The sequence below is a fragment of the Haliotis cracherodii genome, unplaced genomic scaffold (genome assembly GCF_022045235.1).
Source record: "Haliotis cracherodii isolate W230 unplaced genomic scaffold, xgHalCrac1.p SCAF_14, whole genome shotgun sequence".
Taxonomy (NCBI): Eukaryota; Metazoa; Mollusca; class Gastropoda; order Lepetellida; family Haliotidae; genus Haliotis; species Haliotis cracherodii.
The window spans coordinates 40101695-40127682 of record NW_027266269.1 but is presented as its reverse complement, the minus strand read 5'-3'; the positions used below and the strand labels follow the sequence as shown (position 1 = coordinate 40127682).

The window sequence follows — 25988 nt, the reverse complement described above, 5'->3', positions numbered from 1 at the left end:
AGGTCAAGGTTGTCTGAGCTCCTTACAGCCACAAGACGGAAATATGAGTGTGTGAGGTAGGAGGGACAATGGTGGCGCTGTGGAGGAGCTAGACAAATACGACCCAGGCATTCCACATGTGATTGTACTTTCGATATTGACTGTGCGAGTGTAGGTAACATGCACTCAATAGGGCAACATGACCCAGACTTGATCATGAATGCAGGCAAGTAAAAGTGACCCGGATCAAACGACAAGCGTGGGAAGGAGTGACACATAACAGCGATTGGCACGAACCTCTTTCAGTGATGTTTCTTGCTTTGGGATATATTTCATTGGTCCAGTGGTATCGACGATGTCGCAGACGTGAAGTCCTCATGTCGGCAGTCCGCCATGTCGTACGTAACAGCAGCATTGTAGTAAGCAGAATAGAAACTGTATCCTCTATGCAGGGTCACTACTCTGAGTTTGTCAAACCAAAGTCACCCAGAGTTCGAACAAAGTTGCATGACGACGATACAATTCTACTGTCTTCGATCACCCCCAAGAATACCGTAAATCTGTCAACATGGAGTCGGTTTGGAGAGACAAGTGATAGTCAGCCACATGAGTTGCATGTTTTACTGGAGGGAAATATATCTACAGAATTTCCAGATCTTGGTCACCACTGGATCTTAAAACTTTGCCAACCAATAGCATGGACACGTGGTGCACGCATAGGAATTCTGGTAGGATGTAGCGTTGATGATTTCATCGACATGTGTACCATATTAGGTGAAGAAAGTCCAAAAGAGGGAGAAGGTTTAGATCTTCTATCAATGCAGACAGTTATGACAGAAAATGGACCAGGTGGTGACAGTGGGATCAGCCTCCCTGATCCTGTGGACATTCAGCGGTCTCATCTGAAGTCAGATCAGTCCAATCCAACTGATAGTCCTGCAAATATCCAAGAAACATCAAAACCAGAGTTGACAAATGAGGTTAAATCAGAAAAAGCTCTAAGCCCTAAACCACCCAATATTTTGATCTACTGTGGAAAGCATGACTCAGTTCGACACTTTCAGACTGTCTCTGAAGTTATCACTGATTGTGTGAACACGGACTCGTACACTGTCTACCATCTGAAACATGACCAGGTCACAACCACGCCCTGGCTCGACAACACTGTTCTGCTTGTCATAGCTACCGAACGCCTTTACGACGGTACAAACGATATTTTCCTTGATTATTACAACAATGGAGGGCAGGTAATGAGTTTTGGAAGCATGTTTGAAACCAAGTTTCTTGAGAGAGAGGAATTTCAACCCAGAGCAAGTTTATCCGTCTTCAGTATGAGTGAGAAATGGAAAGACGTGAAATGCATCCGTGGAAGATACAACTACAAGGGCGATGTTGGCGTGACGTCAGGAGTATGTGTCGATGTGCTGGCCCGGGACAATCAACAAGGGAAGCCGGTGATGATGGGAATCTCTGGTCGAGGGACAGTTGCAGGCAAAGCTGTTCTTTCCCAGCTGCATCTAGAAAAAGATCCATCTGAAGCTGCTATGGATCCAGACACATTTGACCAGCTGAAGTACGATAATTCCTCTCGGATTGAAATCTTAAAATACCTCCTGACATGGCTTGGGCTGGACTGTTCTCAACAGAGGATACCCCCTCTGACGCCAGCATCCCTGTTGACAAACTCTCCCAAAACTAAGGAGTTGTTCCTTTCATCTCTAGAGAATCGACTTAAGGGAAGGTGCTTGACCTCGAGGTCAGTGAATCTTGAGTTCATCGCTACAGATGTTCAGAATCTTACAGTGAGTAGTTCCCATCTGCCTGTATTAACTTCAGGACCTCACAAACACAAATACTTCAATGAAGAAGCGTATTGGAAAAATTTGAAAACATCATGTCTTGGTCAAACAGTTCTTTACGCAGATGTGATACCAACAACAATGACCTTATTTGAAGGACTGCAGTTTTCCGTTTCGGAGAGTATTGGAGTAGTGGCAATAGCAGGCAGGCAGACGAGCGGGAAGGGGCGAGGGGGGAACGCGTGGTTAAGTCCCGAGGGATGCGCCATGTTTAGTCTCCATGTCCGGGTCCCTACTAACAGCCAGCTCGGACAGAGAGTGACCTTCCTTCAACACATCACAGCACTGGCAGTGGTCAGCAGCATCACCTCCATGGCAGGGTACGAGGACCTTGACCTGAAGCTGAAATGGCCTAACGATATCTACTACAGCAATAAAATGAAACTGGGCGGAGTCATAGTCACGTCGACCATCATGGGATCTACAATTCATGCGATTATCGGGTGTGGGTTTAATGTTACGAACAGAAACCCGACCATCTGTATCAACGACATTGTCCAACAGTATAATGCTGTCCATGGCACAGACTTACCCCCCTGCTCGACTGACCAGCTCATTGCCAGGACGGTGACTCATATCGAGAGACTCGTCTCAGACTTCCAGACCCATGGACATCGTCAGTTCTGTGAGAGGTATTACAAGAGCTGGCTTCACAGCGGGGTGCGTGTGACTGTGGAGAGTGAGGGGGGTAAGGAGATGACAATTACGGGGATGGATGACTTTGGCTACTTAGAGGTGGTGACAGACAGTGGCCGTAGGTTGAGTGTCCAGCCCGATGGAAACACGTTTGACATGATGCGCAACCTTATCTCTATTAAACCACGCTAACGCACTTATGCAGAATTAACCATGGTAACCACACTGAATTGTTTGATAAGCATTACTTAGAAGTTGACGGATGACAAAGTAGACACAATATATGGATAACAACTTCTTTAATACTATAAAGGCGACGTTTCAGTATAGATCCTTATACCGTTGTCAAGACTGAATGAGGAACATTGTAGAGAACATATATAGTAGGTGTGGAATTAACAGAAGAGGATTAACAGTAACAACAATTACATATATGAGTGGGATAACATGAGTAAGTAATGACAACAGAAGGATAACACTGTCACAACGTGATGGACAGAGAACACATGGGCGGAAACTAATGAGACATGAAGCCAATTAAACAGGATAAGTTTGTATAGGTGTGGTGATTATTGAGTTCATAGTAGGCGGATGGGATGAAATAGCCTTGATCTTTGTTGATTGATGGCTTGTGGCAGCGAATGTGGACAGCTTCTGTTAGTTTTCTTTTAGTGAAATCATGGAGGTTGCTGGAGAGGATTTGGATCTTTCCCCAGTTGATGTTGTGATTAGGACGGTTGCTGATATGGTCCGAGATGGCTGATTTACTGTCTGATTTGATGGTTGAAGTTTTGTGCTCAATGTTTCTGGTGTCAGAGCTCCAGATAAGCTTTTGGTGTTGTGGGTATTTTACCCATGCATTTTAAAATCATTGGGTATCAGTAATTCTGTCTGCGCATTCAAATTTATCATATAATGGGTAGGTTTCTCGGCAGGATAAAGCCAACGGATAAAAACGATATCCGTTGGGGTCATATGCGGATAGAGATGCAAATATCAAAGGTCAAGTAGGGACTACTTTCACTGTTTATAAACAAACATGGCGTCGCCCTTGTCATTCGGCGATCGAGTCAGAATTAACCATCGGGAATCTGGATAAACTACAGGGATAATTACTATCGTTATCAAAAGAATAGTCTAATATACTGAAAATCTGTGTCTAACTGTGACGTAGCTAAGGCATTTTATAAGTTTTGGCAACTTTGGGAGATATAAATTTCGAAACAATTTGGCGAGGGCACGTGGCCTAGCCAAGTGGGATCAGTAGCCATATCTGTGCTTGTAGACCTCTGCGGCTTGAAACCTCCTCCACAAATTAAAATAGTTGGATTTGGCGGAAATATGTTTGAATTGTTACCTTGTTTCGTTTTGTCGCTGTGTGTACATCTGACTACACTTCTTATCGTTATGACAGGACAGACCGACTTTCAACGTCTGACCGTGGCCATGACGTCTCATAGACTAGGGTTAGAGTAGCTTCCCTTTGACAAAGGGCAGTTACTCTAGCGGACAGACCGATGGATTGCTGCGAAAGGCAATTAAAAACAATTGTTGTTTTGCGTATATGTTGCTTCGCCACTGTATAAGAAACAGATTTCAGTTGGAACTATATTGGCTACTGTCACTGTCCGACTGACATATCACTTACCCTGTGACGTAATAAATATTAATGCGCGCATTCCAGGAAAACTTGCAATGTTTCGGTAATGTTTGTGAGTGAGGGAAAGCGATTTTGAAGCACAGAATTAAAGAATGACATTATATGATAAAGAGGAGGATAACACTGTCACACTGGTGTCGTGGGGGTTCGAGAGCTTTATAGGACTCAAAAATACCACGATACTTCCACAAGAAAGTGTGATGGCAAATGATCATGATGTAACTGTCATCGTGGAGTTTGGCAAGGTTGACGGAATGCCCGTTTTTTTTCAAAATAGGTTGCTGATTTGCTAATCGAATACGCAGGGTTACTTCACAATATTTTGATGATACGCACAAGTTTTATTTTTGTAGCGTATCTGTAATGTTCGTTGCGTATTTGATACGCTTGGATAAAATTTTACTGTGTATTTCTGCATTTCTGATGCGTATTTTACGCATTTACGCAGCTTATCTGGAGCTCTGGGTGTTGATGGGGCAGATGGTTTCAAATACGTAAGATTGTCCACAGTGGCACTCAATTTTGTAAACTACACCTTTAGGCTCTTGGGGTTTGGTTGTGTTCCTGCCGTTGGCTCTTAGTAGGGTATTGAGGGAGGTGTAACTGGTGGATGTAGGTGTCTATGTTGGCTTGTTGTTTGAGGAGGCAGCTGATGATGTGGGAGGCTTTCCCTATGAAAGGGAGGGTGATGCGGAAGGGCACTGACTCGGGTTTAAGGGTTGCAAATCTGGGTGTGGGATGGAGTACCGAAGAGATGATTTTGTCGACCAGATTGGGTGGATAGTTGTTGAGGTGAGTGAAGACTTGGCAGAGGTGATCGATCTCAGGTCTCTACTAAGAACCAACTGCTGAACACAACCAAACCCCAACACAATAACACGACAACATTGCCATCATAAGTCACTACTTTGAAGAAGGAATCACTTCAGCGATTACTTTAAGGGGAAGTAACTCTAGCCACACCCAGGTATCTTGTTATGTGGTGTCAGATTATTATATCTTATTATTTTAAATGTTTCCCTACAAACCAATTTTTGGGAGAAAAAAATCTGTAAACCAGTTTAAAAGAAGGCCTAATACACTTTTTAGTTTCTGAATCACCAGGATTATTTGTGAATCAAGATGTTGGTCACACTATTGATTCAGTATGTCCATTTTCATTGTCAGTTCACATGGTCCATTAAGTTTGGTGAAAGTATATTCATCATTGGCTTCATATAATAAACAAGTTTGCTATGCTTCACAATGTTCTGGGACTTATTTTGACCATAGTATTACAATTTTAACCATGTTACTGGCGCTGTACAATCTCATTAAAATCAGATCTTAGTTCTCGCTACCGCTAAACAAAGATCTGAGGACATCCCATTACGGGTCATGTCAGACCGACCTTGAGCGAACTTTGACCGACCAATGGAATGACCAATCAGAAGGCAGCTTTCTCGTGCTTTACGGCACTAATTTCAAATTGGCGACTACGCTTCGAAACATATTATGACAAATTCTCGATTACAAATTTGAAACCTGAATAAAAGAACATTCTGGAATGGCTAATAGATGGTCTAGATTGTATGGATTCAGTCGTTCGGAGTTAAAGTTCTCGAGGCTGCATGATTAGAAATCACATTCCGACTGTCACTTTCATAATCTGGTAAGCGATGCTCTGATTGGTCGGATGAAAGGTCGTTCTGACGTGATCCCTAATGGGATGTCCTCAGATCTTTGTTTAGCGGTAGCGAGAACTGAGGTCTGATTTTAATGAGATTATGGCGCTGTGATAAAAAGAATTTCGAACCCTGTACGGTGGGTTCTGTCAAAACAAAACTTGTTTGGAGATGTTGGTGATGAACAGGATGCACAAAACGTCACACTCAGCAATATTCCAGCCTTATGAAAGCGGTATGTAAAAAAATCGTGACTGGACCAGACAATCCAGTGATTGACATTTTGAGCATTGAACTTCGCAATTGGGATACGATGACATGCATCAACCAAGTCACTGCACCCGTGAAGATTCCGGGGTAGAATAGGTCTTCAGAAACCCATGCTTGCCGTAAAAGGTGACTATGCTTGTCGTAAAAGGCGACTAACGGGATCGGGTTTCAGGCTCGCTAACTCGGTGGATGCATGTCATCGATCCCAATTGCGTGGATCGATGCTCATGATAATAATCACTGGATTGTCTGGTCCAGACTTGATTATTTACAGACCGCTGTCATATAGCTGGAATATTGCTGAGTGCGGCGTTAAACAACAAACCAACCAACCAACCTACCACTGCACATGACCACCCGATCCCATTGGTCGCCTCTTACAACAAGCATAGTCACCTTTTACAGCAAGCAGGGTTACAGATATCCATGGCTTGCCGAGGTTCTTTCTATTTTGTCAGTAAGTCTTGATATATTTTGAGCTTGGTAGACACTAGGTTGGGATTCTATTTATCATCCAAAACCAGTCTCAACTTTTTCAGTTTGTAAACAGTAATAACCAGTGTCCTGAGTGTAAAAAGTATAGCTAGCCAGCTACTGCCGCAGAGGGGTTAGTGATGTCATTTGATTGTGACATGGTGGTCAGCAAAATATATACTGTGCATCTTCCCGAGGCAAGGGAGTTAACTGACTGTAAAAGTCCAGTTTCCACCCTTGCCGAACAAGGCTGTAATTACAGTGTTATATTTTGGCTGAACAAATTACTTTATGTTTTGTCCAATCAAAATCACAAAATGAAATCAACATCCGGTTCGTAAACTGCCGTGCAGATTTCAGTAGATTGCAGGATTTGCAAAGCATGTGTACCACCAACTAAGCGTCAACAGATATTTTCCAAATCTTTTCATGTTTTTTTTGTAGGTTCTAACACCATTATCAAGCATATATCTTATCCTTACTCAGTACTCCAACTTCTAAATGCCTCTTAAAGAAAATATTCCAGCTATATGACAGCGGTCTGTAAATAATCGAGCCTCGACCTGACATTCCAGTGATTGACATCATGAGCATCGATAACATGCATCAACCTAGTCAGTGAGCCTGACCACTCGATCCCATTAGTCGCCTCTTGCCACAACTATAGTCACCTCTTATGGCAAGCATGGGTTGCTGAAGATCTATTCTACCACGGAATCTTCACGGGTGGGAGAGCAGAAGGTCGGTGGTTTGATCTACCGATGTCAAAAGATGGTACTTGTTGTTACCCTGCCTGACACTCAGCCTTGAGGAGATAAATAAGGATTGGTTGGCTCTGAGTTAGTACAATGTGCCTGAGTGGGGGTATCCATTTTAAACTGCAGCTTGGTATTTCAGTAGGTTACAACTATTAAACTGGCATTTATCTGGACTAATACAAGTAGACACACACACACACACACACACACACGTCCTCATATCAGTGCAATAATCTAAACATTAAACCGCCTTTCACCTCACCTCAAGCAAAACCTGTCCTTAGATTTACTTCTTGCAATGCAAGCGAGTACATTGTTTTCCCTGTCAAGTGTGCCACAGCGCACTCACGGAGATGTTCAGGTGCGTCACAGGGCACTTGGGGCAGGCCTAGTGGTTAAAGCGTTAGCTCGTCACACCGAAGACCCGGGTTCGATTCCCAACATAGGTACAATGTGTGAAGCCCATTTCTGGTGTCGCCCGCCGTGATATTGCTGGAATATTGCTAAAAGCGGCGTAAAAACGAACTCACTCACTCACAGGGCACTCACGGAAATAAGCAGTCATGATGTAGAAAGTTTGTCCATTTTCTTTTCATTTCCAGGTCTTTCGGACTGTGTGTGACCTGAGCATCATCTATTTCCTTCTATGATGAGGGGTTGTCAACCAATGTACTGTTGCCATAGACAACCCAAAAGAATTGGTTCTCAGGCAATGACTTTTGAAAATATAGTGCAGGCAGGTAGTGTTTTTTTTGTATTGCTTGTTCAAACTAGTATTTAACCCAATAAACAGTTGTGTACCATCATCCTGGGAAAGGGCCTCCTACATTAACAAGCATACTAACTCACACTGCTGCCCTGACCAGAATGTGAGATGCACAGTAAAGGGAAGTAACTACGTGCTATATTGGATCACATTGTTTTTAAGTATTAGGACTTTTTTTTAATGAAAATAAATCGTAATGTGCAGCTGAGTTTATGATGATGCAAGCATGCCTGAGAACCAACACTATTATTGGTTTAGCCTTAGGTACCACTTTGAAATAATGTAAATAAAAACACACAATATAAATGGACTCACAATCTTCATTTCCACTCTGATCACCCTTCACAGATACATACAAAAATTCCAACAGGCATTGCTTTATTATTATTATTATTTATTATTATTTCTGTATGAAGACCATCTCTACCTGTAAGGTATACAGTCTTTCAAGTGTGTGTTGTATAATGCCACATTCAGCAATATTCCGGCAATATGACTCGTTCTGTAAATAATCAAGTCTGTACCAGACAATCAATCCAGTGATGACCATTATCTACCCAATTTGTATATGATGACATGCATCAACAAAGTCAGTGAGTGACCAGTCGATCCTGGAAGTCACCTCTTACGACAAGAATGGGTTGCCGAAGACCAAGTCAAACCCGGATCTACACCATGGGCCTTTCATGTGTGTTGTTCTCCCTGCCTCCTCATAAATACTCAATAGTTTCGATGGGCACAGCCTCCGTCTCCTGTATGAAGACAATCTCCATCTGCTTCGGCGTACAGTTCTTCACGTGATCCTTGAATTCCTTCCTGGAAGCAAACAGGCCCTCACACTGGGTGCACGAGTACTTGTACACAACGGGCTGGTTGTGCATCTTCACATGGTGGCTGAGGGCTGAGTTTGAAGTGAAGCCCTTTCCACACAGGTTACACAGGAATGGACGCTCGCCTGTGTGCAGCCGCTCGTGCATGCGTAGATCAGCCTGGCGTGCAAAGCCCTTGGTGCACTTGGAGCAGATGTAATGCTTGCCCTCGTTGTGCAGCTTCATGTGACGGACGAAGTTGCTTTTGCTCTTGATCTGCTTGCCGCAGTCTTCACAGTTGTAGGTCAAGGTCGCTGGTTTATGAACGGTGGTGTTTCTCTTCATGCCACGGCGGTAGGTGTTTTTGTGTATCTGTTGGTGGTTGCGGAGGCTGATGTGTTTGATGAACACCTTCCCACAGATGTCACACTTCAGGCTTCCATCCAGTCTCTCACTCTTGTGGGTTTTCACATGGTTGCGGAAGGAGTTGAAAGAGGTGAAGACTCGTTTACAGAAAGGACAAACTTTCCTGAACTTGGATTCCCTGTTGGTGTCAGAGTTTCCAATATTGCCATGTTGTCGTCTCTGATGGACGCGGAGATCGTCACTACGCAGGAAGCTTTTCCCACACTCCTGACACAGCCATGGGCGTTCGTTCGTGTGAATGAGCTTGTGTCGGACAAGATGCCGAGGTCCAGACAACACAAGGCCACACACATCACAGGTGACGCTTGACTTGTCTGTGGGTTTATGACTGCTAGACTTGTCTTTGGGTTTATAACTGTCGACCTTCTCGCAAGTACTGGCCTTATCACTCTCATGACACAATACATGTGTGTATCTGCTCTGGTAGGTCTTGAACTGTTCCTTACACAGGTGACACGGGTACTTCCCAGTTTTAGATCTCGGCAGGAACTTCCTTCGCTCCTGTTTAGGTTTGTGGACAACAACGGCCTGATGCGACATCCGATGTTTCACGAGTTCGTCCCGGCGGGCATACTTCTTGTTGCACATGTCACAGGAGAAAGGCTTTTCTCTGTAGTGAGCCTTGACGTGCCTGGTGAGCAGATTGACATTGACAAACCGGTAGCCACACAGACCACACACACAAGTGAGACACTCCCGACTCTCTTCTCCCTCCTCCTTTTGCGAGCATCCCTCAGATGACATCCTGCCACAGGTGTGCTGCTTCATAGGCAATTCTGAGTTTTGTTTCTTCAGTGAAAATGAGGACATGAAGGACTCACGACAAGCTGCACAATCTCCATCTTGCTTTGCGTCATCAGAGCATTCTGTGTGACTTGATGTGGTCTCAGTAGAGGAAGAGTTCTTGATGCGGTAATCCCTGTTGGCAGATGTTTTTGTACTGCTACTGGAATCTACACATACGTCTTCCTGATTTGTCTCTGTGGAAGTTCTAACACATTTTGGGTTTTGACTTGATCCCCTATCACCTAAGTCGTGTTCCACACCGCTCCTAACATTAGACATGGTCACTATTGTCATTCCATCTTTACTTCTGGTCTTTGTGTCGATGTTGACTATGTCTTCTATGTTAGTCCCACCATCTTTATTGTTGGTCTTTGTGTCGGTGTTAATGAGGTCCTCTACATCGACCTCAACAGTAGCCAGCACCTCCTTGAGATCTCCACCCCGTTCCAGGGCCAAGATGGCAGCTGACGCTTCCCCGCTCAACGCCGGACTCCCCCCTGCACTCACTAACTGCTTCCTCACCTCCGTGTCCCCCGACAACAGCGACAACGTCCTCTTGATGCGGTCGTCCTTCTCGTGCCCCAACAGATGCATGTGGAGATCCACATTGTTGTCGTATCCCTGTGAACACAGCCCGCACTGGTAGGCGTTGGCCCCGTGCTCTGTGTCGATGTGGTGTCTCAGATCCTCCCATGGCTGTAGACTGCGACAGATGTTGCATTTCACAAACTCTCGGTCTGGCTCACCATTCTCTTTCCCACCAATGTCAGCAGCATCTGCAGCAGCAACATCAGCTTTGGCTTTCATCTTCTTCACGGTTTCTCTAGGATGCTTCTTCTGTCTGCGGAGAGAGGCAACAATTTTTGAGACTCCTTCATAGCTGTTGCGGAGAGATTTACGAACTGGTTTAGCAGGGATCCACTCTGCATCCTTCTTTGTCCTTCTCTTCTTCCTGACGGGTTCTTCCATTATTTCATCATCGTTAGAAATGTCATCGCCATCATCACCAACATAGTATTCATCATCAGCGACAGGATTCTCTAAAGTTGACACAATTGCAGACTGAGCCTGCAAAGCTTTGCCTGGAGGACTGGAAGGTAAGGTTGGAGACAGTTTGACTGACTTGAAAATTGCTGGAGCACCTGCTGGAGTCTTGATGACTCTGCCATCTGGAGTACACTTCAACACTGGGACACTGACAGACTTCTGCACAACATCAGTGCATGTGGTCCTGTCTCCGCCTGGACCTACTAGATGGGGCCTCAGACCTGCATGCTGCGGCGACTTCATCTGCATCAGCGCCTCCACTGCAGTCAGGTCGCCATCAGTGTTCAGCAACATCGACGTCATTGCTGTTTCGCTGGAGTCACGTAATTTGGAGGTGCCAGAAGCAAGAGTCACCATACTTGCTGAAGTGTCCATGGCAACACTTGCTTCATTGATGGTGTCTGCAGCAACACTTGCTTCATTGATGGTGTCCATGGCAACACTTTCTCCAGGGATGGTGTCTGTGGCAACATCAGCTCCAAGGATTGTGTCCGTTGCAACACCTGCTCCAAGGATAGAATCTGTGGCAGCACCTGGTCCAGGGATGGTGTCCGTGGCAACACCTGCTACAGGGATGGTGTCCGTTGCAACACCTGCTGTTCTGTCCCCAATGACTGACAGTGTGAGACTGGACTTCTCTGGGTATATAGGAACAAGGATACCTGTTGTCTCATCCAGGGTGAAGGACACGACCTTGACATTGAGGTTGTCGGTTTGTGCAGGCGGAACACTGGAAAAAGAGGGTGGACAAAAATTATGAGCATAAAGAAAACAATGTGTTTCTACAGATGTGGAACACTAAAATTCAAGGCAGTTTCAGTAGGGTTATTAGAATTAGTCCGTAAATATTTTTGAATGAGTAAGTGAGTATGGTTTTACGTCGCTTTTAGCAATATTCCAGCAATATCATGGCGGGGGACGCCAGAAATGGGCTTCACACATTGTACCCATGTCGGGAAACCCTGGGTCTTCGGCATGACGAGCTAACGCTTTAACCACAAGGCTACCCGACCGCCCTAAATATTTTTGAAAATCCAGCATACAATATTAAACGCAAGACCTAAAAAGCAGTATGAACACCACAAATTTTCAAACAAGATTTACTTTCACTACCAACACATAAAAAAATAGATTAAATTTAATACTTTTATTTACAAGTACAAGTTATTTTGTTCAAATTCATGGCTTTTCAAGCTATGTTGGTGATTTTCAAGGATTCTTGAGGGTTGACACTCAAATTCAGCGCCTTTTCATGCATGTATGCACCTTGTCATCACAACTTTATTAACATAATTTCCTACATTTTGGATGTGATGTCACCACCACAACATTTCATTCCCAGTTTGTGAACTTTTCAATGACCAATCAAATATAAAGCGACATTTGACATTGCGGCCTCATGAAAGAACAGTGTAATTTAATATGGTGAATGGGTCCAGGGTATCTATGGTGGTGAATGGGTCCAGGGTATCTATGGGGGTGAATAGGTCCAGGGTATCTATGGTGGTGAATGGGTCCAGGGTATGTATGGTGGTGAATGGGTCCAGGGTATGTATGGTGGTGAATGGGTCCAGGGTATGTATGGTGGTGAATGGGTCCAGGGTATCTATGGGGGTGAATAGGTCCAGGGTATCTATGGTGGTGAATGGGTCCAGGGTATCTATGGGGGTGAATAGGTCCAGGGTATCTATGGGGGTGAATAGGTCCAGGGTATCTATGGTGGTGAATGGGTCCAGAGTATCTATGGTAGTGAATGAGTCCAGGGTATGTATGGTGTTGAATAGGTCCAGGGTATGTATGGTGGTGAATGGGTCCAGGGTATCTATGGGGGTGAATAGGTCCAGGGTATCTATGGTGGTGAATGGGTCCAGGGTATCTATGGTGGTGAATAGGTCCAGGATATATATGGTGGTGAATAGGTCCAGGATATATATGGTGGTGAATAGGTCCAGGATATATATGGTGGTGAATGAGTCCAGGGTATCTATGGTGGTGAATGGGTCCAGGGTATCTATGGTGGTGAATAGGTCCAGGGTACCTATGGTGGTGAATAGGTCCAGGGTATGTATGGTGGTGAATGAGTCCAGGGTATCTATGGTGGTGAATGGGTCCAGGGTATCTATGGTGGTGAATGGGTCCAGGGTATCTATGGTGGTAAATGGGTCCAGGGTATGTATGGTGGTGAATGGGTCCCGGGTACCTATCATGCCTATGGTGGTGAATAGGTCCAGGGCACCTATGGTGGTGAATGGGTCCAGGGTATCTATGGTGGTGAATGGGTTCAGGGTATCTCGTGGTGAATGGGTCCAGGGTATCTATGGGGGTGAATGAGTCCAGGGTATCTATGGTGGTGAATGAGTCCAGGGTCTATATGGTGGTGAATGAATCCAAGGTATCTGTGGTGGTGAATTTCAGAGTTGTCGAAATTACAGTAACACTAGAAAAATGTAGGTATGTAAAATGTCATAGCTGGATCAAAAATCAAACTTTGCATACATATTATATGTTATTTAAAAAAAAACTTTTTTAAAGAATATTTTGGGGTTATCAGACCTGCAACATGTGCAAGTAATTAACAATAGAATGCCTTGAGTGAGTTATATTGATTCAGTGATTGTAAACATGGTAAAATATAATACTGTCAGGGCTTACCTAGATGGACTGGAATCAATCAAGTGGTGAGAGGAGGCGACCGGCTTATTGACCAACTGACCGCCATCCCCAGATGGCGTCGTAGCCTGATCAGCAGAGACCTTGATGGCTGGCAATTGAGGTTGGTTCACCCCCATTACGGACACCTTGTCATCCTGTCGTTGAACCGACATTTTGTCACCATGTTCTGGAACAGACACCTTGTCACCTGGATGTAATGGATCTTGTGTGGCTGTGCTCGATGTCACATTACCTAGAATCTCAGGCACAGCATCATCAAGTGTGGTGGCAGATGTTGCCATGGTTACAAGTTCCTCATCACCAGCTTCATCCTCGGGGTGATCCAGTACTTCTGTCTTCACCAGTGTACTGCCGTCACTATTTCCAGCTGGCAATGTGGTCATTTCATCCAGGCTCTTGTTTTTCTGGAAACTTTCCAAGGCTTTCATCAGTTCTTCATTGGGACTGATGAGTTTGGAGGCCCCCTCCTGGAAACTCTTGATGGTCAGGACCTCGTTCTCCCCCGTTGTGGGGTCCTGCACAATGATGATGATTGCTTCGTCCTCTGCCGCGGACACACCATCAACACTGGTCACTTCAGCCGAAGTCAAAATATTTGTTGGCTCCGTCAGTTCAGAATTTATAATGTCAATGTTATGAGCCAGAGAGGATTGTTCCGGTGTCAGAACTTCCGTCTGTGTCTCAACACTCTGAAGCACCACCTGGTGTCCAGTGGAGGGAGACTCTGTGGTGTCATCCACCATGACCATCCCCATCTTCCTCTTCTTGTTCTTAAGTGGGATGATGCTTTTCTCCGGCAGAGACAGAAGACTGTGAGTTACCCCCGACAACCCTGACATGTCCAGCAAGACTTCTCCATTACTGTCAAGATGGAGAACCTTCTGATCCCTCCTAACAACTCGAGTCTTTGGTTTTCTGGCCGCGGCCATCTTGTCCTCTGGTGATCTGTAGATTTCCTTGGAGTAAATGACCTTATTATTGATGACCTTCGTGCCTCTCTTGCGACCAGCTTTACCATTGAAAGTTGGGTCGGTGTTATGCCGATTCAAATGTGCGTCATACTCAGCCTTTCTTGACAAACCTTTGCCACAGACTTCACACACAAACTCTTTCACTCCGGTGTGGATCTTCTGATGACGGTTTCGGTTTCTCTCTGACTTGAATGTACGTCCACAGAGCCCACAGTCATACTTCCTGTCCTGGGTGTGGAGCTCGATGTGGGAGGGAAGGCTGGTGGCTTTCTGCAGCATCTTCCCACAGATGGGGCACACGGTGGACTGACCTTCGACGTACGCCCTGGCGTTTGGTCGGTACACTCCATGATACACTCCATGGTACTGCAGGTCCTTCTCACAGCAGAACACGGCGGTGCAGAGGTCACACCTAAACCTGGAGTTGGGGTCCGTGGAGTTGCCCTGTTGGTACAGGTCGGCCACGTGGCGGATCAGATGCTGCTTCAGGTCCTCAGGTCGAGCATACTGCTTCCCACACACCGGACACAGGAATGGCTTCTCCTCCTTGTGTATCATCATGTGACGACGCAGGGCAGACTTGCACTTTGCTACCTTCATACAAACATAACATTCAAACTTCCCAGACGGATTAGGATCTAGTTCCCCGTCCGACTCGTCCGACATGTGAAACAAAATTTTCTGATCTTCCTCGCTCTCCACTTCCTTTTCCTCCTCCTCAATCTTCACTGTGGGCTCGGTGACTTCTTCAGTGTCTGTCACAGGTACTTCTAGATGTGTGTCTGTGAGCTGCGTGTTGACCTCCGTATCTGCATGAACCTCCAGATGAGAGGCTGTGGGGGTCACTGAGTTGAAAGTCTCCCCGCACAGGTCACATCGGAACCCCAGGCGTCGGCCGTGATAGTGCATGTGTATACAGTGAGTGTCGTAACCCTCGCCTCCAACTGCGCCATCATGGCCGCTCCTTCCCTTTCTTTCCATCCAGTGAGACAGCAGGGATTCCACGCCCTTGAACATCTGATGACACACTCGGCATACATGTGTGAACTCAGATTTAGGTTCAGGTTTATCACTAGTTGCTCTTCTTCCTCTACTTTTTAGACCATTTAAGGAGCTTGCCCTTCTCCTTCTCCACTTGACATACTGCAGTTCAGCATAGGATGAGGAACTCTTCCACAGCTCCCTGTCACTGCTTCCTTTCAAAAGCTCCACAGCAGTGTGTTGACCAAGGTGCTCAAGAAGCTCCTTACATCCTGGGAACTCTGTAAAGCAGACGTAACAAGGTTGTGGGTTGTCGGAGCGGTACAGGTCCCGATAGGTCTTCACCACAGAGGAGGAACGGAATGTGTAGCCCGCACTGGACACTTTAGACTTGAAGTTGATGGCGTGTGTTTTCATGTGACCAACCAGGTCTGTGCTGCTGTCGAGCTCTGCATTGCACACAAAGCAGCATATTCCATCCTCCCTGCTATGCCGGGTCTTGTGGCGCTGCAGCTCATCAGTTCGTCGGAACTGTCGTCCACACAGCTCACACCCATGTGGTTTCTCCCCTGAGTGTATCAAGCTGTGCCGAGTCTTCATCTGCTCCGTCAGGAACTTCTTACCACAGTCTTCACATTCAAATGTAGCACGCCTCGACTGGCGTGTCACTCGAGGAGTGGGAGATGAAGGTGCAGGAGAGTCAGGCCCTGTCCCAAGTGGGTCTGTTGGTGTCTCCTCTGGGTTGGTGGGTGTCCCCCCTGGGTTTATTGATGTCCCCCCTGGGGTAGTTTTGGTTGCTGATCTAGTGGACATGACAGGTTTTCAACCTGGAAAAGAAGGACACATTCATTAGAACACTGATAGCACATGCAGGAATGATTAAATGATGACTATTCTTGCAGTCAGCAATATTCCATCTTATACAGCTATCTTAGTTCGGCTCCTAACATGACTATTTTAGGAGCCAAACCTAAGTATTTAGGAGCCAACCGATATCTTAACAGATATTGTTGCCAGTTACGTTTACTGTTAGGTTGCCAAGGGGAAAGATAAAATTTGGTCGCCAATCAAAGATTTGAGTGGCATTTGGCCACCAAAATGGTCGGTGTTAGAGGATTGTCACAAGAGTCTGTAAATAGACAAGCCTGAACCAAGCAAACAGGTGACACAAAGCCTGAGCATTCAGATACACATCATTCATTGGTGAACAATGAGGTGATTACAGGGATGTATCCGGCATTTCAAACAAAGTACCCTTGTCAGATAAATCCGTAATTCCACGGTTACACTATAAGTGATTAATGTTTGCATTTCTTTCATTGACTTAATATGTTTGAACAGAGATAAAACTTCAGCCAACTTCAGTATGCAGGACCAGATCATTTTATACGAGTATTTAAATACATTTTGCCAGGGCTACGGTCAAACTATTCCCAATCGGACAATGGGGAGACAACGAGACAATAGGGAATCAAAACAGTGGAAACAGAAGTTTTCCATCAACCAACTGTACCAGTCATCACCTTTGTCTCAGCAGCACATGCCACATGATCAAGCGCACTGCTTCAGGTATACAAGTTACATTTTTTATTTTGTCTGGTATCGTACTCGATTTTCATATTCTGTGTGTCTTTTGTAAAGATGTATTTGAGCAAGGTGATTATATATTGTGTTTTATTAATATTTCCTCAGACGAGTCTGTTTCGTTCATAATTCTTTTCATAAATATTTCTAATGAAAATAAGATAAGTAAAATGAAACGCGATCACATGTGCACTTTAACAGGGAGTTGCATATAATTGGTCCTCTGTGATAACTGATCGCTAGCCCTAAATGAATTAAGTTGAAACTGAAAACATATTGAAAACAAGATTACCAGGCGTTTGCTATAAAACGTGCCACCACGAGCTTTTTCTTAATGAACAAATATCGAATGATGTTAGATCGCAGTGACACTGTGCGTAGAGACAATTGATCACTGAGAGGAGTAGGCTAGATCTTGGGTTGCTATGCTGATATCGCATGACATTGTTTTGAAGGTAAATCTATCCCTTACAAAAATAATGCAAAATACGTCATGTTTATTGTGAAATGTCTGTAAACTTTGTGGAGACGAATTCTAAAGTCGAAGGCTTGGATGTTAGAGTGGGGTATATCCTGCAATGTTTATAAAAACCGGGCAGGCGTTGATTCGCTGATTAAAATCCGGCCGCCTGTTGACTAACCAGTGTCTGAGCTTCGTAGAGTCAGACTGATAAAATAGACTTAGCAGAACGAAAAACATAAGTTTAGTTAAGATGGTTTTAATAAAACACAGATGACCAGCCTTGTATGCAAAACCATCTAAAGATCAACCCTGAGACCTCACCTCTTGTCCGGGTATTATAGCAACCACCGGCGAACTCGGATCAAATATGGCGGACGTGTTTCGCCGTCTTGGCTCACCTATACACAATTCATTTAATAATTTAAAATTGACCATGAAATCCATCAATAATCAATGGTACTTGCTATCAGATCGTAAAACTTCAACTACGTCTGCTTAAAGTGTTTCTGCTTGTGCTGAAATGTAGCTTATGTAAACACTACAGGCCCGGGTGAATAGCCAAATCGGGATTTGTCAACAGGTCAAAAAAAATTCAGTCGTGTTAGAACGGCTAATTGGGCTGCGTTCCAAAACCACCAGATTCCCCATATAATATACAACGGCACACTGCAAGATAATATTCAATACTCACCAGTTAAGCGAAGTAACACAGCTGGCGCTGTTCCGTATTTTATTAAAACGCGCGCTTCGTTTCCGGTTGTGCGCTTTTGTTAGAAACTGGGAATTGAACTATTACGAAACGATATTTGAATTCACGACGAAACGAATAATATTCCGTACATTTAAACGACCGAGCAAACGGAAATATATTGTTGTTATTTGTTGTTTAACGCCGCACTCAGCAATATTCCAGCTATATGACGGCGGTCTGTAAATAATCGAGTCTGGACCAGACAATCCAGCGAATGACATGATGAGCATCTCTCTTGCATCAACTAAGTCAGCGAGCCTGACCACCCGATCCCGTTAGTCGCCTCTTACAACAAGCATAGTCGCCTTTTACAGCAAGGATGGGTTGTTCTAACCCGGATCTTCACGGGTATTTTCATTTGTTGGCAGTTTCGTTTATGTTGCTGAGTGTTTTCTGTGATTAAATTGTAATTTAGGAAAAAAAAACGGTTCGTATTATTTAGTAAGGATAATCAAAGGTCAGTCTCCAAAGATGACTCTAAATCAGCTCTATCAGACCACATCCGTGACAACCCAAGCCACAGCATCCAGTGGGAGAGAGTCACAACCCTCGCCACCAACCTCAAAGACTTCAAGAAGCTACAAGAAGCCTTCAACATCAAAAGACTTCAGCCCTCAATCAACCGTGACCAAGGCTATTACATACCCCCGGCGTACCATCAACTCATCAAAGACCTCAATCAGCCATAATCCCGTTGTTTACATTACTGGCTTCATCCTTTGTTTATGGCACTGACTTCACCGTGTACACAACAGGCTTCTCTACTCAAGTATAACAATATCTACTCTACTGTATATACATTGCCTCCTACTTGTATATATACTTGCTTACTACACTGTGTGGGACTACAAGCCCTCAAAAATAAAAACACTAAAAACCGCCCCAAACTAATTAATCAAATACTCAAAAGCTCAAACAACTTAACTAAGGCAGGTAAACAAATAGAGTTCATTTGGATCCCCGCCCACGTAGGAATCTTTGGAAATGAAAAGGCAGATATAGCAGCAAAACTATCCCTTAAACTCCCAGAAATAAGCTTAAACTTACCCAGCTCAAAATCAGAAATCAAAAGTGTAACTAAACAAAAAATCAACAACAAATGGCAAAATATATACCAAAACTCAAATAGCCAAATCAGGAAAGTACTAAAAAAACACCTAAAAACCCCAAAATACTACACCCATCCAAAAAAATCGACAGAATAATTACTAAACTACAAACAGGCCACACCAAACTAAATAATCACCATAAAATAGCTAATCTAAACACAACGGGAAACTGCCCACATTGCAAACAACAAGAAACACCAGAACACGTACTCATTCACTGCACACACTACCAAACACACCGAACAAAACTACAGACCACCCTAAATCTTAAAACCGGACTTACACTAGAATCAATCCTAAATCAACAAAATAAATTCGAAAAATTCAAAGCCTTAGGCATATACCTAATTAAAACAGGACTAATTAGTCGCATTTAAACACCGAATAAAATATTAAAACCAAAACTACCTTATCTACCTCATCCAACACACACAGCTCCCTTAGTTCGTCCCCCACCCACTCTTGGCATTCTTTCCAAATCTCAAAATTTCAAAATTACTATATAAGCAACCTCTAAAGCGCCCCCCCCCCCCCCCCCCCCTCCGGGGTTGCACAAACTCACTTTTCCCCTTTTTTGAAACACATTAAATGGCCTGGCTGGGCCCGTGTGCGACATACGCTTGCAGTCGGAAAGCGCGCGTTAAATCTCCAATATAAGTAAGTAAGTAAGTACTCTGTATATCGCTTGCTTGATAACGGTGTTAGAACCTACACCGAAACGTCGGTCTTAATTGTAATGAAGAAGTTGTTCATCCATAAATTCTTATCCTTATTTAGTACTCCTTAGAACTTCTAAATGCCTATCAAAGAAGAAAGTATTATTTATTTTTCATGATCCTTTGTAAATACTATTATAAATTAATAATCCGGAATGTATATCTAAATTAAGGATATTTTAATGTCAATATTTTAGTCTTTTTCCCATTGGGTCCCACTAGCTCTGTGTCGATTTTCTCGCTAACGCAACTGACCGTGACAAGAGACTGGGCTACTGTCTGCAAGGACAGCTGAATAAACTTGGAGGCAATATTTGTTTTACGCATTTTTGAACACTGATTGGTCACCTGTGATCTATGAAGATTTCGACAAAGGGCGCATGTTAATTAATTTCTTCAGCCTAAAAGAACGACGGAAGGTCATCGGATGTCGTTATTTGGAAATACCCCTAATGGTTATAGTTTAATAATAAAAAGTATCCCTGCAGTGAAAGCATTTTCGGATTTCGGATTGCGTGAATAATACGATTACTGCTCCCTTGTTGTCATCCATTTTTTTCTGGCATAACCCTACACTTGTGTATTTGTCGTCATTCACTTGATGCTCAGTTAGTTAATTTATTACAGGTATAATTACTGGTAGCACCACTCAGATTACCTGATAAAGGTTCCCATTCGGCATGTCTTGTATCTGGGGTAATTCAACCTAAATCCAGGTTTGAAGTGAGGTGAAATGTGTATTATGTTATATGCACGTGGCAGCCCGGCAAGAGATGAATGATCAGCTGATTTTCTTTTTTTGTAAATCAACGGATCATTCCTAGCTATCAAAGGATCAACCGAAAATACGTTGATCACTGTTATCTTGCACGCTGGATATGTCAAAAGTAAGTGTTTACATGACACGTGTAGGCTTACTAAAGCAATGTCATGGCGTGAAGTGTCGATGTAAAACGAACATACTTTGTTCAATGGGTTAACCGATAATACGTTGATTGATTGCTAATTGTTATCTAGCTCAATGGATTTTTTTAAGAACGGCGGACATTATGAAAATAGTTGTCACGTTGGCTTTCTCAGCTGACCTTTGAGACTTGCCACCTATTTGACTCAACTGAAACAAACTAAGTGATCAGTTGAGAAACGAACACGGGTTATAATATCCCGAAACTATATTTTAAAATATTTGATTGTTACAGAGATACGTGACATCGAATAAATTTGTTGGTACAGCTGCAGACGTGTGGGATATTGTTCCTTTATGTGGATACATTCCTCGAACAAGGAAGCTGCCTAAAATGATACCTATAAGTTTGGTAGGTTGTAATTAGGATATTTGCATTTTGTTTTCCTTCATTTGCTGAAGCATTGAACAGAATCAGTCTTGTTCCTCTACGTCTTGGTTGGGAAGTTCTTCGATGCGCGATAGACTTTTTTTTCACAAGTCTTTTCCTTTCTTGGCGTGTATATGTTTCAGTCAATGCGTAAAATGTGATTCACTCAGGCAATTTATAAAATGTCATGATGATATTAAACATAAAAATGTTTGGAATTCGTTGTCATAATGATACAGATGGATATATTTGTCAGTCAATTTGTATATATAACTGAATATTTTGGCGTTTAATAAATTTCCTAAGTGAAAATTTTGCTTATTTCGACTGTAAAGATATAAACACGATAAAACAAGCAATGCTCAGGTGAAATATTTATTAGTGTTGCAAGTCAAAATAGTGTACACGTAAATCGATCGTACCATTACCGATGCTTCCCACAAAGATACCTACATTTCCTTATTATTTCTAAAACTTTTTTTCATTTTGTTGACAATTTGACATAACGCCTTTACACTATCAATAAAAGTGACAAATGCGCTTACGAATTGCGCAGCACAGGTCGCGAACTAGTCTAGATTTCTGCTACGTCATCCGGCTACTCTCGGGGGAAAAAAACAATAACAAAGGCAACAACCAGTCCCGGGGAATTGCTTCAGATCCGTGCTCCTTTAACACTTGGGACGGCGTCCACACAGGAGTGAGTTGGGTTTAACGCCGGTAATAACAGTATTCCAGTTATATCGCGGCGTGTCAGTTTAATGTGGGAGGAAAGCCCGAAGTGATGCAGTCCTCAGACGTTTACCATTTTGGTGAAACCCACGAGCACGGGTATAGTGCTGACAAACCTAGAAACATAATAGTTTTCTTGCCGTAACTGTATCTCTATGCTGCTCCCAATAAACGATTTTGATATTGACTTTGACTATTGATTTTAGTTTTGTATTTTGATGCTGTATGCAATGTGAAGACTGCAAAATGATTTATTATTACGAGGGTTTGTCGTTTTCCGGCCTGTCCAAGGGACGCAACTCTGCACAACGAATTGCCGCGCCTAAAATTGGGACAGCGTCCGCGCAGTGTACATGGACGACTGAGACAGTCACACCACAGGGTACACTGACGACTGGGACAGTGATACGACAGGGTACATTGACGACTGGGACAGTCACATCACAGGGTACATTGACGGCTGGGACAGTGATACGACAGGGTACATTGACGACTGGGACAGTCACACCACAGGGTACATTGACGACTGGGACAGTCACATCACAGGGTACATTGACGGCTGGGACAGTCACACAACAGGGTACATTGACAACTAGGACAGTCACACCACAGGGTACATTGACGACTGGGACAGTGTCACCACAGGGTACATTGAGGACTGGGACAGTTACACCACAGGGTACATTGACGACTGTGACAGAGTCACCACAGGGTACATTGACGACTGGGGCAGGCACACCACAGGGTACATTGACGACTAAGACGGGCACACCACAGGGTACATTGACGGCTGGGACAGTCACACCACAGGGTACATTGACGACTGGGACAGTCACATCACATGGTACATTGACGACTGGGACAGTCACATCACATGGTACATTGACGACTGGGACAGTGTCACCACAAGGTACATTGACGACTGGGAGAGTGTCACCACAGGGTACATTGACGATTGGGACAGGCACACCACACGGTACATTGACGACTGGGACAGTGTCACCACAGGGTACATTGACGACTGGGACAGGCACACCATAGGGTACATTGACGACTGGGACAGTGTCACCACAGGGTACATTGACGACTGAGACAAGCACACCACAGGGTACATTGACGACTGGGACAGTGTCACCACAGGGTACATTGACGGCTGGGACAACATCACCACAAGGTACATTGACGGCTGGGACAACATCACCACAAGGTACACTGACGACTGGGACAGTGTCACCACAAGGTACATTGACGACTGGGACAGTGTCACCACATGGTACATTGACGACTGGGACAGTGTCACCACAGGGTACATTGACGACTGGGACAGTGTCACCACAAGGTACATTGACGACTGGGACAGTGTCACCATAGGGTACATTGACGACTGGGACAGTGTCACCACAAGGTACATTGTAAACCTATAGAAAGTGTGTTCTGTGTTGTGATTGGCTAATTTGGGTCACATGACCAAATGTCAAAGGGTGAAAATATGATTTGCATTCCCCGAAGGAAGCGAAAGCAAAGGGTGAGTAAGTACGAGGTGTTAAAGAGTGTGCATGGGTTTTTTTCAAAATAAAACAATAGGTTTACAATATCGATAAATACTATGTGTGTGTCTATTTCCGGGATTTTATCGAGTATTTGCATCTTGGAAATTTTCATTCGAGCCCATCAAGCTAACGCTTTCGAGTCTCGAGATGGATTTCCAAGATGCAAATACTCGATAAAATCCCGGAAATAGACACACACATAGTATTTATCTCCTAATTGACGACTGGGATAACGTCCTCACGGGGTACATTGACGACTGGGACAGTGTCACCACAGGGTTCACAGAGAATATCCCTGTCGCAGGGCTTTCTGAAGAATATCACTGTCCCACAGCTTTCTGCAGAATATCCCTGTCGCAGGACTTTCTGCAGAATATCACTGTCCCAGAGCTTTCTGCAGAATATCACTGTCCCAGAGCTTTCTGCAGAATATCCCTGTCGCAGGGCTTTCTGCAGAATATCACTGCACCAGGGCTTTCTGCAGAATATCACTCTGTCGCAGGGACTTCATTCAGAGATATCCTGTTGGAAGTCCCTCTGTCCCACGGATTGTTTCCATTTGAACCTAATCCATGTAACACAATGTAAGAAATGATGTAAAATCAAACGACAGATGGAACGGAAAATGTTACTGATATCTCAGTGGTATCGATCCCGCAGCCTTCGTATATGTAACCATGTGTATGTGTGCCTAGCCCCAGCGAAGGCGAGGTTCTGAACATGTGTATACTACTACGCTAGAAATATTTTACGTCCGTTTTTTTAAGGTTCATAGAAAGTGTGCTGGAAACAAAACAGTTGTTAATGCATTTTTGTTTAGGCTGCTGTCCCTCGGGTTTGATTAAAACGTAAACACCCGAGATCGTTGATGATAGGGTTTCGACCCGTGAAGATCCGGCATAGAGTAGGTTTTCAGCAACCCAGTCTTGACTTAGAAGGCAACTTTGCTTATCGTGAGAGGCGACTAACCGGATCGAGTGGCCAGGCCGCTCTCAGCAATATTCCAGTAGCATGGCGGCGGTATATACATAATCGAGTGTGGCCAAGACATTCCAGTGATCGATATTGTGAGCCTCGGGGTGCCGAGCCTGAGTGAGTGAGTGAGTGAGTGCGTGCGTGCGTGCGTGCGTGAGTGAGTATGGTTTTATGCCGCTTTTAGCAATATTCCAGCAATATCACGGCGGGGACACCAGAAATGGGTTTCACACATTGTACCCATGTCGGGAATCGAACCCGGGTCTTCGGCGTGACGAGCGAAGGCTTTAACCACTAGGCTACCCGACCGCCCCGGATGTTGTAGGAGAACGGCTCGACATCTGCAGCCGGGAGGACTGTAGGCAGAATTTCGTAGTTTAGATACTTCATTTAAGACCAACTTTCATACACAATTGTTCATTTCATACAACGTTTTTCCATTCAAGGCGGGGCGATGGGGTAGCCTAGTGGTTAAAGCGTTCGCTCGGAGACCCGTGTTCCTTCCCTTCTTTGGCATAATGTGTGAAGCCCATGTCTCGTGTCCCAAGCCCATTCGTCACCACTCGCCCCTTTCCGTAACCTGCAATAAGTCTCGTCTCCCTATCGATGAATGTTATGTGCGAAAATACGACAAACCAATCAGTAAACGCGTATGATTTCAAGTTCTTCGTCAAAGAATCCCTCAGAAAGAATTTTTGATTTTACATATGTCTTGCATCTAATAATATACTCAAGACACAGATAAATGTGCTCAATCATACTGTATAATTCTGCATGTCCAGATGTGCTTTAAATTGCATCTGAAACATATGTAATATATGGGGAAATGTATGTGAACCATTACGCAACGAGTTGACAATTGTTTTAGGTATGCACGTTTGCGCTAAGACGGAACCCGGTCGCGAAAATGGCCACGAGAGGGGCATGAGTCGCTATTCGGCTTGTCCCGGACTAACACGAGTTTGTCACGAATGGTCCCAAGCCGTGATATTTGCTGGAATATTGTGCGGCGTAA

The 25988-nt window shown here is 44.2% G+C and overlaps 2 protein-coding genes across 2 annotated transcripts; one reads left to right on the top strand and one right to left on the bottom strand.

Annotated features, from left to right (window-relative positions):
• Positions 1–55: 55 nt before the first annotated feature.
• LOC139461253 (biotin--protein ligase-like) lies at positions 56–3935 on the top strand. The gene has a single exon (XM_071242889.1). It carries the CDS (start codon positions 288–290, stop codon positions 2664–2666), a length of 2379 nt encoding a protein of 792 aa, XP_071098990.1. The 5' UTR covers positions 56–287; the 3' UTR covers positions 2667–3935.
• A 4466-nt stretch (positions 3936–8401) lies between these two features.
• Positions 8402–18563, bottom strand: LOC139461252 (uncharacterized). The gene is made up of 3 exons (XM_071242888.1): positions 18498–18563; positions 13787–16586; positions 8402–11864 (listed from the first exon to the last, which is right to left on the bottom strand). The coding sequence occupies exons 2-3, from the start codon at positions 16570–16572 to the stop codon at positions 8777–8779; spliced, it is 5874 nt and encodes a 1957-aa protein (XP_071098989.1). The 5' UTR covers positions 16573–16586; positions 18498–18563; the 3' UTR covers positions 8402–8776.
• Between the last annotated feature and the right edge of the window lie 7425 nt (positions 18564–25988).